Here is a 12,984-nt window from a genome sequence, read left to right as displayed (position 1 = left end):
AGATTTGCTGCTGAGAAGACAAATCTTAAGTCTAAAGCTTCTGATACAAAGAAACCTCCAAGACCTAAGGAAAAAGGCATTGTGATTAGGGAAAAGTCAAATTATGAGACTTCAAAGTCCAAGAATAGATCACAAACTGAGATTGATCTTAAATCAAAAGGAAAAGAAAAGGTTGGTGAACCTTTAAAGATTGAGAAAAAGATAAGTTCTTCCATTCCAGTCTATCAAACTATAATGCATGATGATAATTTGATAGAAGATGAAACTGTTCAAATTCTGAAGAGAAGAAAGGTAATTAAAGAATCTAAAACAACCTCTGATACTGCTCAAGTTGTTCAGAATGAAGAAGAACAAGCTACAGAAGAAACAATAAATTCTGATCAAGTTAATTTGGAAAAGATGACAATTGCTGATAAGAAGAAGCTGTTATGGAATAAAGCTACTCCAGTTGAACCAAAATCCAATCTCTTGATGAATCAACTTGCAACATTTGGATTGAGATCCAAGCAACCTAGAGATAAAGCTGGATTAAGTTCTGATGAAGAGAAAATACAAACAGGAGTAGAAGTTACTCTAAGTAATCCTTTCATGTTGATAGACAAACCATATGAACAAATCAAACAAAAGCACCTTGACAAGGTGTTTTCGGCTCAAATCGTGATAGATGCTCATGATAAGGAAAATCTAAAGGAGAAATTGATTTTATTTTTCTATGATGGATTAACTTACAGACTAGATGTGCGAAAGAAGTCTGTCAGAGAACTTCAACATATTCACTATCTTCTGGAAGTAAAATCTGATGTTACAAGAAGATGGTCAGAATATATTTGAAGGCTATAAGAGATCTATTCAGAATCTTTGGTACAAAGACTTCTCAGTATATACCAATGATTACTGAAGATGATGGAAGAGAAATTCCTATGCTGAAGAATTATGCTAAGGTGGAAGTTATTTTGAAAGGAAAATACTTATATTATAATGAAAACTCTTCACATCCTAGAGTTATCAGACTTGGTGATGGACTTGAAAGAACATCAATTCAAGCTCTCAGAAATGCCATTTATCAGATTGGTAATAGTAAAGATGAAGAACTGATGCAGGTCAAAGCACAGTTAGTTGAAATTCTGAGGAAAGCTGAAGACAAGCTGGTAAGAGATTTTGTTAAGAATCATTATGGATTCAGATTGATCCAGTGAAGTTGGTAAAGCTAAAAGGACTGTAAGTTGTAGTTAATAGTCTTATTAAACTCTTATTGCATTTGAACTTAAATGTTTTTGACATCATCAAATCTATTAACTTGTATATTTTGCACAATTTACAAGTTAGGGGAGATTGTTAAATATATTTGAGATGTCATGTCTAATATATTTCATGTTTAGTTTTCAGATCTTAACAAACAGGAAATTTCAGTATTTACTGGAATCAGTACTTACTGGAAGTCAGAACTTAAGGATATCAGGACTTAGATTATCAGAAGATAAATATCAGAAGATGGATATCAGAACTTAAGTACTGGAGGACTAACAGTTAAGGAAGGAAACTGATTTACAGGAAAGAAGATCGAGACTAATACAAAAAAAAGATATGCATGGAAAGAGTTAGAGGACTTAAAGAATTGTATAAGATACCTGATTGATATATTTTAGGAGACAGAATTATATTTCATATCAATTAGAAGTTATCTTGTAACTGTGTACTATGTAAACACAAACATAGATTTACACTATATGTGTTATCATTATCGAGAAGATCATACATTGTAACCTAGCAGCTCTCGTTATATTTGTTCATCACTGAGAGAGAACAGTTCCATTGTAACAGAGTTTATTATATCGAATATATATGTTTACTGTTACTTGTGTTCGAAATCGATTTGATTGTATTCTACACTGTATTCAACCCACTTCTACAGTGTTGTGTGACCTAACAATATACACACACTAACATGTTATAATATACCCAAGTACAAAAGCGGAATTTTGAAATTCTTACCCAAAATAAATTATGATCACCCCAAGAGTTTTTATGATGTCCGGAAAATATTTTCAGAAAAATCCAATATTAATAGCCATATACATACGAACGTTGAAATGCTATGTAGAGTAATCAACATCACCAAACTCCTTTTGTACGCCCCGAAAATAAATTAAAACAAAAATATGTCCGGAAAATTTTCTTCTCAAAACCTTGCAATATATAACTATACGTAGATATCGCAGAGCTGATCATTTATATATATAGATATTAAAATTTGGATGCACAGTTTGTGAGTAATAAATTTTTGAAGGTTAAAATTATATAAATATATATAGGATGAAGAGAGCTGAGAGAGACATGAAAGTGGTGGTGGGAAAAGATAGAGGGGAGGGGGAAAGTATACGAGATAATGGTAGGTGGGGTGTATGTGGGTAGTTTTTTGGGATTTTGTTTGTTTTTTTTCATTTTAAGCTAAAATTAATTCAATAGAATCAGTTAGCCCAAAACTAATAATTAACAGGGATAATATTTAATCAAATAAATATAAAATTTATGGCAAAATTTTCCCCAAAAATTACGAATATTCCAAAATATGAAAATATAAAATATTTGAAAGTCTCACAATTTTATAAAAATGAAAATATGAATTTTGTGGGTTTTGACGTCCCGTTAGGGGCCAGGTCCGATCATTTTTAATACACCGAAACATTTTCTAAATTAACAGTAAACCCGAAAACACATATAATATATGTAAATGCACGCAGAACAGATAAAACAGGTACCACGTAATAAACGCACTTTGACACGCGTCCAAATTGCATATAATTTCATATAAATACATTTTAAACATGTAACAATTATTCAAAAAATACTTTGGTCCTTACGGGACCACACACAAATCTATCGCATGTTAAATCATGGCCAACATCATTTTAAATAATAATAAACATATAATAATTTATTTAACACGTAATAAAATAGTCGTAAAATATTATTTTGAATATTTTCACAGCTCACCCGCTATCAGGGTGAATATGGATAAACCAAATACAATTTTTGACCCGGATAAAAATATGGAGGCGAGTAAAATATCAACTCGATCCCGAAGATAGCAAAACAAACTGAATTTACCAATATTGATAAAACGATCGTATTTAAAACAAATATTTTAAAAATAATACATTTAAGTAAATGTTTTCAGAAAACCAACAGGGACCAACACAATTTAACAATTTAACAATTTGCATATTGAGTTATTTAATGACACAAATTCATCAAATAAGAATAAAACATCCATATGTTCCCTCCAAACTGAACAATCACATAAAATACTCAAATAATTATAAATAATAATTTCTGAAAATACGGGATATTACAGAATACATATTGAATCAACATTAGTAAATACAACATAATTATACGAGTTGTGGCGGTGTATGAAACTTACGTATCTTGCTCTAGAAGCATTCAACTAACAATAGGATAGTGATAAATAGAAGACTCATTACTTAATGATATGAAAAATGTTGTTGAAACACTATTATCACACGATTCCTAAACCACCTGAAAATTTATGTAGACTTGATTTCTATAAAGAGTACGTAGGCATCTAAGAGAGAAGGACAAAAATTGACGTTGCGTTGCTATTTCAAGAACAGTCTAAGGAATCATAAAAATTCACACGTTTTTATCAAATTCTTATTATATCTATGTACAATTGGCTCAGTTGGTTTGGTCACAAGTTCGAATCCCCCGGGAGAAAATTTTATGATTATGTCTCCTGAGTCAAAGTCTGTCGCTTAAATACGGTTTACCTTGATTCACGTGATTTGCAGGCTATTACGTGAGCCCGTAGGGTTTACCCAATGCGCACCGGAAGGGTAGCGGCCGTGGGTTACCTACGATAAAAAAAAACTCATACATATATCTTAATATTGACAGCACATTCTTGACGAAATTTGATTCTAACACTTGTATTTTATAATATAGGGAATACATATTTTGTTGATTATTTTTTAAATCTTTTTTTTGCTAAGTGATTATTTTTTAAATCTTATTTTTGTGAATACAAATTTAAATCTTAAATATTTATTTATATTAAAAAATTCAAAAAAAGATATAAAAATTATGAGCTTCTTTTTAAATTAGGTGAAAATGTCAAACTGAACATCTATACTATATTATAATAGCCGGAATAAAGATAATTTGGTTCAACGGTTTGGTTCAACGATAATTTCCTAATTTTGATTATTACAAAAATAGATAAATAGTGTTATATATCTAATAAACTACTAAATTATTAAACTACTAGTAAATATAGTATACTTATCCTACTAAACTACGAATACAACTTATCATATTATTAAAAGATATAAATAATAGTGTTACTAAATTGTTAAACTATTAGAAATAGTCTATTTATTCTACTAAATTACGACTACATGTGATCTATTATTTTTATAAAAAATTTATAATCATTATATATTTATATAAATTTTTTAAAAATATAATATAACTTGATAAATAAAAATTTAAAATATTAATGAAAACCCGTGTATCGCACGGGATTTATGCTAGTATAAAATAAAACGAGAAAAGAGTACCTAGTTACCCGGAGGGATTTTGATATATTTCATGCATATGCCATTTAAATAACAATTGTAAGCACCGTTGACTCTCTAGCCTCATTGTGAATCTCTAGATCACAAGTGGTTTCATTGTATAGTACTCCTGCTATCAATGTATAACCAAGCCGAATATCGTAGTTAAAGTACAAATTAGCACCCCCAGACTCTTTGGGAATATCATTTTATAATATATTTTCCCCTAAATGACGCCGAAACAGCAGCTTCGGCATGGGGGAGTTGTAAATTGCATTAGTTTCTAGTTAGTTTAAGCATAGATCATATAGACAGTTTTGTATTATGTTGCCCTATGTTAACTAACAACCTGTCAGATTACCAAAATTACTTTCAAGAATCTTATATTTCCAAAAATAAAGTATTGGAAAATTATAATCTTACACTTTTTAGAAAATATATATATACGTATGCTGAAAATATAAAATATCGTATTTCTTGAAAAATCTCTAACCAAAATAGCAATAGCATGCTTCTAGAATCACAATCATTCACAAATTTTATAAAATTAATAAGAAATAAAATAACTGCTGCACTGAATGTGCGGATTAATCATTTGTAATTTTGTACTCATATGACCAACTAAAGTGAGATTCTGAACGTAATGACGGGCGGAGCAACTTCAATAATTTAATCATACAACATTCTAACCTAATACATAATTTTATTATCTTATTTCCTATTTTTTGTTTAAAAGGAACTTAAGAAAATTTAATATATATTTTCATCAATAAAATATTTATTGTTTCTTATATTTACATTTTAAATGGGATAAAGGCTCAAAATACCCTCTATTCAGTAAATAATACCCAAAATACACATATGAGAGAAGTTCTGGCCAAAATATATTACAAATGCATATTAAAAAAAATACATATACTAATTCTTTAAATTTAACAATAAATATACAATATGAATATGCATGTTCTTTTTGGATTCTAGCCTACACGCATTAATATCATGCATATAGCTTTATTAAAAGGATTCAATACACATTATTCAAATGTCCATACTTTGTAAATATTTTAAAAAACAAATACCCACCGTTCAAGGCGGATTCGATATATTTAAGATGAAATTTATTTTCAAATAATATTTTGGGTACTTAATGTCCAAAAATAATGTATTATAAAAATCATTTTGTAAAATATTTTGTGCCAAATTTATCGTATTTAAGATATTTTTGCTAAAAAGTTGATATTTTGAATTTTTCTCCATTTAAAAAGCCAGCTCGTGTTCTTTTTATACTTTTTCAAATCTGACCAAGATAATAATTTATCAAGAAGCCTACTTAAATTAGCAAGCTAGATTTGGAAAAAAATCTGTTCAATATTCCGTATATCAAAATCAGTAAAAATATAAAATCAATTATTCCGTTGAATTTTTGTTAAAATGTGTGAATCGAAAACACGTCGAAAACTATTCTAGAGTTGCTATACTCTTTTCGTATACTCCTTCTTTAGGCCCTGATATTGGCCATTGTTCCGTTACGTCATGGCCTCTATATTTTATCTCCAGACTGACGGCCGACCTGACGCGACCATGATCATAAATAATTTAATGTGGACCCACAACAATGCAACCACATCTGCACACATGTATAAATATTTGTGGTGAGAGCACAAAGAGTGAAACATAAACATTGTTAAGATTGTTGGGCAACTGCTACATTCAGATACCATGGAAAGCAAGAGGACATTCCAGTTTCTATCAGGTTCATTTCTTACCAATCTTCTTAAAACATTTATAATGTTTTTGTTTAGTTCAGTGTGGGTTATATTGTTAATCTCCTGTTAATCTTTTCACTTTGGGCTCAAAGTCTTTAGTACACCAAAATTATTGCCTGTATTATTTAGGTGGCTGAAATTATTATTATTATTATTATTATTATTATTATTATTATTATTATTATTATTGTTGTTGTTGTTGTTGTTGTTGTTGTTGTTTTTTTGCCTAATTAGTCACCATTATTGTTCTTGGAACTGAAAATTAGTTAATTTTCTTGATTGATTGTTGTTGTGTGTGTTGGAGGAGAGTGGGATTCTTCATGGGAAAAAGTGGAATGTTACATACTTTTTTTTTGTTAAAATTTTAAAATAATGGTGATTTAGGCGAATGAATTGACATGTTTTAGTGTATTTTTAAGAGTTGGTAAATCCTTAAACAAAAATATAAATCTTTAGTCACAATTGCTCTGCTATTTAGTTAGTCTAATTTTACCCCTCACTTAATTTATGTTATAGTTTAAATTTGCACTTGATCATCATGTCATTGCCATGCTATAACTCTAAAGCTGTTAGTAGTTGAGGCTTGTTCCTTTGCATTTATTTTGTTTGTAACTAAAAGCAATCGTTATTATTGCAAGATTAAATGTGAGATTGCTTGGACTTTGTCTCGGTTATTGAGTACTGTTTAAAAGAAATTCGAATTTATTATTTCAGTGATGTCTTGGAAAACTATAATCTTCCTCTTGATCGGGCTTCTAGCATGGGTGTATCAAGAAGCATGCCCTCCACCACCCAAGTTGTGTGGGTTGTCTCCCGGAAGTCCACCTGTTATCGGTCCTAGAATAAAGCTTAGGGATGGAAGACATCTGTCCTATTTGGAGCTAGGCGCATCGAAAGATGTGGCCAAGTATAAGATAATCCTTGTCCATGGCTTTGGCTCTTGCAAATTTGACACAATTGTATCAGAGGTTACTATAACAAAATACCTTTTTATTTGTCAATTACATATATTAGATGGTTGTTTACAAAGAAATCCGTTCGTGTTGTCTTAACAGGAGTTACTTGTAGATATGGGGGCATACCTTGTTACTTTTGATAGACCAGGCTATGGAGAAAGTGATCCTCATCCAAAAAAAACATTCAAAAGTAATGCTCTTGACATTGAAGAACTTGCGGATCAATTGGGATTGGGAGCTAAATTCTACCTAGTTGGGTTTTCCATGGGAGGACAGGTGGCTTGGGGCTGCCTCAAGTACATTCCGGAAAGGTAGCTTCTCAATTTTTCTGAGTTAACTATAAATATTTGAAATGCGTGATCAATATTAAAAAGACAGTTAAGCAAGTGTAAAATAAAATTAAAAAGAATAGAAAATAAAAATTTCTGAAACTTAGTTATCCAAATTAGTGCTAGAAGTGCATTTGAAGCTTATCATGGATTAGAGAATTGGGTGATGTGTTTCACCATTCTTGTGTTAACTTAATCCTGTAGTTTTCGGCATCATCTTTCTTAAGTCGAAGATTTTTTGTACTTTGTCATTTCATCAAATACATCATTTTCTTCTTTAAAAGAAATTCATGTTTCATCATAGTTGAGATTTGTTGGTCTGTTGGTAGGTTGGCTGGAGTGGCACTGCTCGCTCCGGTTGTCAACTACTGGTGGCCTGGTTTTCCTGCCAATTTATCAACTGAAGCTTACTATGAGCAGTATCTAGAAGACCAGTGGGCACTTCGGGTTTCTCACTATGCCCCATGGTTAACGTACTGGTGGAACACTCAAAAGTTGTTTCCAAGTTCTAGTGTTGCTTCGGGAAGGCCCAAATTCTCGCGTCAAGATTATGAAATTTTTAGCAAACTTGCTTTAACCGGGAAACAAAACGACAAGGTAATGTATCATCTGATTCTGCTGTTCCATTTCTTTTGCAAAAATTACAGCGTCACTTCACTTTTCACATATATGTAGTTCTGTAACAGTTGATACATAAGAAAGGAATATTTTAGATGTTCATACACAAGTCAACAAGGAAAATCAGTGTTAAATGTTATTACGAAGTACAGCAATTTATGATTTGGACACGGATTATATATGAATAAACTTTACGTTAGGCATTATATATCAGAGCTAAACAGTAATTATCTTTGATTTCATGTTAATAGCAGGGATATCCTACACAACAGGGGAAATTCGAGTCCCACTACCGTGACATGATTGTTGGATTCGGGAAGTCAGAGTTGGACCCAATGGATCTGAAAAATCCTTTTGCTGACAAAGATGTGTCAGTTCATCTTTGGCAGGGAGATGACGATGCCCTTGTTCCTGTTACATTACAGCGATATATTGCCGGGAAACTCCCATGGATTCGTTATCATGAACTCGCTGGTGCTGGTCATGTATTTCCGTTAGATAAGCATACGGGTGAAACTATCTTCAGACAACTTTTATCTGGGGAGGTTGACCAATTGCAGACAAGTAGCTGAAAATCGTTTTTTTTACTACATCTGTATACTCTTCTTCTTAAAGATACTTTATCATTGTTAATCACATTACAGTTGTGTTGATGAGAATGGTATAATATGTAGGTGCTACAGCAGTAACATAAAGTAAACTTGGAGGGGCTTTATTTAGTTCTTTGTATAACTGCAATCTGCGTGATAGACTATCACAGCACTTGGTTTCATTCTATGATCTATAACTCCAAATTTGATTTTCAGTATGAAAGGTACAACATCACCGCGAATAATTTATGAATTTTGTCTTGATCAATTTTCCTTTGTTATAAACCGAAAAGTGTTAAATCAGTTTATCAATTTACGTACTTATTGGGTATTAAGACCAAAAATATATCTTATCTCTGTGTTTCTTTCTACACACAATTCTGAATGTCTTGCTCCAGATGGTTCGCACAGTGCAAGTCTCTTATGGACTTCTATCAAAACTAAAAAATAGTCATTCCCAATGTTTCCTAGTTGTTCTTATTTGAGATTTTTCGTAATGATAATCACTTGCTCGCTTTGGAAGAAGATGCAACAATGGTTCAAACAATGGTTCAATATATAAGACAATGCACTAGTTACTTGGTTATGTTGTGTTTCTTGTTCAAGTAGGGTACTGGGAATAGCGTTCAATCTGTTATCCCAGTTGAGATTTGAATCCCAACTACACCCCAACCATAGAGATTGTATCGGTAATTGAGCTATTGTATCCAATGCACTGGTTCACAGGAAACAGCCGAGAGAACTTCTTCCAGTAGAGAGAACACATCGACAAAGAAACAAAGAGTGGCTGTGCTGGCTGAATCTTACCTATTGCTTTTCTATCTACTAGAGTAAGACCTCCTTGCCTTGGAGTTCGGTTGGAGAATATATTCCAGCTCTTTTTAGAACATCCATGACTGAACTTCCGCAAATTCAAGTGTTGCAATCTTCAAAGGTTATTTAATCTCTCTGATCAAAACGGCCAATATTACAAGATCAAATGTGCTCTTCTTACATTTTCGCTTCTCAGAATACTTAATCTAAACTTCTCACATTTAGTCATTGAGCTGTTTCTTTAAGAATAACAATTCAGAAATGGCGTTACAGAAAGCAAACAGTTTGGCATTGATGCATTGCATCATGGCACCATCATATCTTATTGCCCTTAATAATGCTGCAAGCCTGCAACGTACACTTGGCAGGGACAGGACCTTGATAGAGGATGATAGTATGTCCTTAAAACATATACTGCTATTAAACTTTTGTTAGACAATAAATAATGTGGGTCCCCCTTAGTAGCAACAATGTATCAACATATAAGCGCATGTGTAAATATGGGTAAGCATTTAGAGTGATTAGTTGTCAAGTTTGTTGGGCAACTAGAACATTTAGCTACCAGGGGGAGCAAGAGAAGATTCCAGTTCATATCAGGTCCATTTTTCACTAATCTTCTTAAACATTACTCCATATTTTAATTTCAAGATTATGTTGTTTGTGTTTAGTTTAGTGCGAGTTAAATTATTTATTTCCTGTTACTAGTAGTTTTTTTTCTCACTTCGAGGTAAAGTCTTTAGAATTCTGATAGATGTGTCAAGGTTTTTCTAATTAATTTGACTATATATGCGTGATGGATAATTATATGGAACTGAAGTTGTAAAAGAATGCATTTTTGGAAAGGAATTGAGTTTGTTTTCTGGATTGATTGTTGGGTATTTGGGTGAGTTCTGGGGGAGCGGGGACACTATTACTTGCCATTGACAAAGATTGGGGCCTGTAGTCATCCAGGAGAATGACTCAATTGGGGACTGTCCTCAGGTTTGCGGGGTCTTAGTTAAAATCAACACGTTTTTAGTGTTTGTTTAAGAGTTGGTAAATTCTTCTATGAAGTTTTCAAACCTTAGTAGCAATTCCTTCCTTTGCTTTCTAGTTACTTGGTTAGTGTAGTGCCTTCAAATTTTTTCTTAATAAGCATGTTACTGTATAGACATACTAAATCTCTGCTCCATGTCTGTTGGTGATTGTTCCTTTGTAGTCGCTATAATTTTAATAAATGTAAATGTTTTTTGTTACAAAAATGCTTATCAGTTCTTGTTTTATTATAATTTAAAATTAAATGTTTCAGAGATGTTTCGAAGAACTGTAGTCATTCTCTTGATAGGGATTCTAGCATGGGGGTATCAGGAAATGTGCCCTCCACCTCCAAAATTGTGTGGGTTGTCTCCTGGAGGCCTACCTGTTACCGGTCCTAGAATAAAGCTTAGGGATGGAAGACATCTGGCCTATATGGAGCTCGGAGCCCCCAAAGATAAGGCCAAGTATAAGATAATCCTCGTCCATGGCTTTGGCCATAGTAAATTTAATACATTTGTATCAAAGGTTACAATGATTGCTTACAAAGAACCTTCAACTTTGGTCCATTACATAATTGAGATGGTTGGTTACAAATGAATAAATTTGTGTTGCCTTAACAGGAGTTACTTGAAGAGATGGGGGCATCCCTTGTTACTTTTGATAGACCAGGCTATGGAGAAAGTGATCCTCATCCAAAGCGAACGTTCAAAAGTATAGCTCTTGACATAGAAGAACTTGCCGATCAATTGGGATTAGGAGCTAAATTCTACCTAATTGGGTTTTCCATGGGAGGACAAGTGGTTTGGGGATGCCTTAAGTACATTCCAGAAAGGTAACTTTTCAAAATTTGCTAGTTAACTATTACTACCATGCGAAGTGTGATAAATCTTACAAAGACAGCTTGGCGAATCTAGAATATAATTAGAAAGACGGGACGGGTAATAAGAATTTTGATTCATGGTAATATCCAAACGCCAAACTAGTTCTAGAAATGCATTTGAAGCCTATTATAGATTCGACCAAGTGATAAGTTTTTCACCATCCTTGTGTTAACTTAATCCTGCAGTTTTCTTCATCATCTTTATAGAATCTAAACTTCTTAGAACTTTGTGATTATATCAAGTACAACAATTTCTTCTTTTAAAGAAAATTATGCTTCATCTTTGTTGAGATATAGACATGTCATTGTGCTGGTAGGTTAGCCGGAGTAGCACTTCTCACTCCGGTTGTCAACTACTGGTGGCCCAGTTTTCCTGCCAATTTATCTACAGAAGCTTACTATGAGCAATATCTACAAGACCAGTGGGCTCTTCGGGTTTCTCACTACACCCCGTGGCTAACATACTGGTGGAACACTCGGACGTTATTTCCAGGCAATAGTGTTGCTTCTGGAAGGCCCAAATTCTGTCGTCAAGATTATGAAATTATGACCAAACTTGCTGTAAACGGGAAACAAATAGACAAGGTATTGATTCATCTGATTCTTCAGTTGTACTGGAACAAAATAGTAATTAGCTTTAATATTTCTGTTTATAGCAGGGATATGCTACACAACAGGGAAAATATGAGTCTCAGTATCGCGACTTGATTATTGGATTTGGAAAGTCAGAGTTTGATCCAATGGATCTGAAAAATCCATTTGCTGACAAAGATGGCTCAGTTCATCTTTGGCAGGGAGACGAGGACGGCCTTGTTCCTGTTACATTGCAGCGATACATTGCTGGGAAACTCCCATGGATTCATTACCATGAACTCACTGGTGCCGGACATATGTTTCCATTTGATAAGCATATGGGTGAATCTATCTTCAAAAAACTTCTATTAGGGGAGAATCAACCAATTGTAGACAAGTAGCTGAACATCTTTTTCTCGTCGTATTAAATATGTATACTCTTCTTAAGGCTACTTTCTCATTGCTAATCAGATTACAGTTGTGTAGATGAGAAAGACTATAATATGTAGGTGCTTTGCTATGGCAGTACTATAAAAGAAAACTTGCAAACTAGTTGAGTCTCTGGTTTAATAAATGCAATATGTGTGATAGTATTAGAGCAGTTGGTTTCATTCTATAATCTATAACTCTAAAAATGGTTTGTTTTTGTTTGTGCAGCTAAAATTGGTTTTTAATATGCGTAAAGTACATCATCTTAAATAAAAGGAATTTTATCTTCATCAATTTTCCTTAGTTGTAACTTGAAAATATTGCATAAATTTATCTTACTATCTATCGCAGATTACGTTATACTACAAAAAAAGTTTTTCATCTCTGTGTTTTAACATTAAATTCAGAATGTCTTGCTCAGATGTTTACAACGAGG

The 12,984-nt window shown here is 32.7% G+C and overlaps 2 protein-coding genes across 6 annotated transcripts; both read left to right on the top strand.

The window, feature by feature from the left end:
- Positions 1–6,188: 6,188 nt before the first annotated feature.
- Positions 6,189–9,051, top strand: LOC141677867 (uncharacterized). Of its 4 annotated transcripts, none has more exons than XM_074483961.1 (5): positions 6,189–6,330; positions 7,058–7,311; positions 7,399–7,610; positions 7,958–8,225; positions 8,498–9,051. In XM_074483961.1, exons 1-5 carry the CDS (start codon positions 6,297–6,299, stop codon positions 8,816–8,818), a joined length of 1,089 nt encoding a protein of 362 aa, XP_074340062.1. In that variant the 5' UTR covers positions 6,189–6,296; the 3' UTR covers positions 8,819–9,051. The 4 variants fall into 4 exon arrangements, with proteins under 4 accessions (XP_074340062.1, XP_074340063.1, XP_074340064.1 ...); XM_074483962.1 differs by having other exon boundaries at positions 6,190–6,330; positions 8,501–9,051; XM_074483963.1 differs by lacking the exon at positions 6,189–6,330 and adding an exon at positions 6,337–6,472.
- A 1,095-nt stretch (positions 9,052–10,146) lies between these two features.
- On the top strand, positions 10,147–12,689 carry LOC141677868 (uncharacterized). 2 transcript variants are annotated; one of them, XM_074483966.1, is made up of 5 exons: positions 10,147–10,246; positions 10,938–11,191; positions 11,287–11,498; positions 11,864–12,131; positions 12,206–12,689. In XM_074483966.1, exons 2-5 carry the CDS (start codon positions 10,940–10,942, stop codon positions 12,518–12,520), a joined length of 1,047 nt encoding a protein of 348 aa, XP_074340067.1. In that variant the 5' UTR covers positions 10,147–10,246; positions 10,938–10,939; the 3' UTR covers positions 12,521–12,689. The 2 variants fall into 2 exon arrangements, with proteins under 2 accessions (XP_074340067.1, XP_074340066.1); XM_074483965.1 differs by having other exon boundaries at positions 12,203–12,689.
- The last annotated feature ends 295 nt before the right edge of the window (positions 12,690–12,984 follow it).

The sequence above is a fragment of the Apium graveolens genome, chromosome 8 (assembly GCF_009905375.1).
Source record: "Apium graveolens cultivar Ventura chromosome 8, ASM990537v1, whole genome shotgun sequence".
Taxonomy (NCBI): Eukaryota; Viridiplantae; Streptophyta; class Magnoliopsida; order Apiales; family Apiaceae; genus Apium; species Apium graveolens.
The sequence above is the reverse complement of the archived record's forward strand: the minus strand, read 5'-3'. Positions and strand labels throughout refer to the sequence as shown.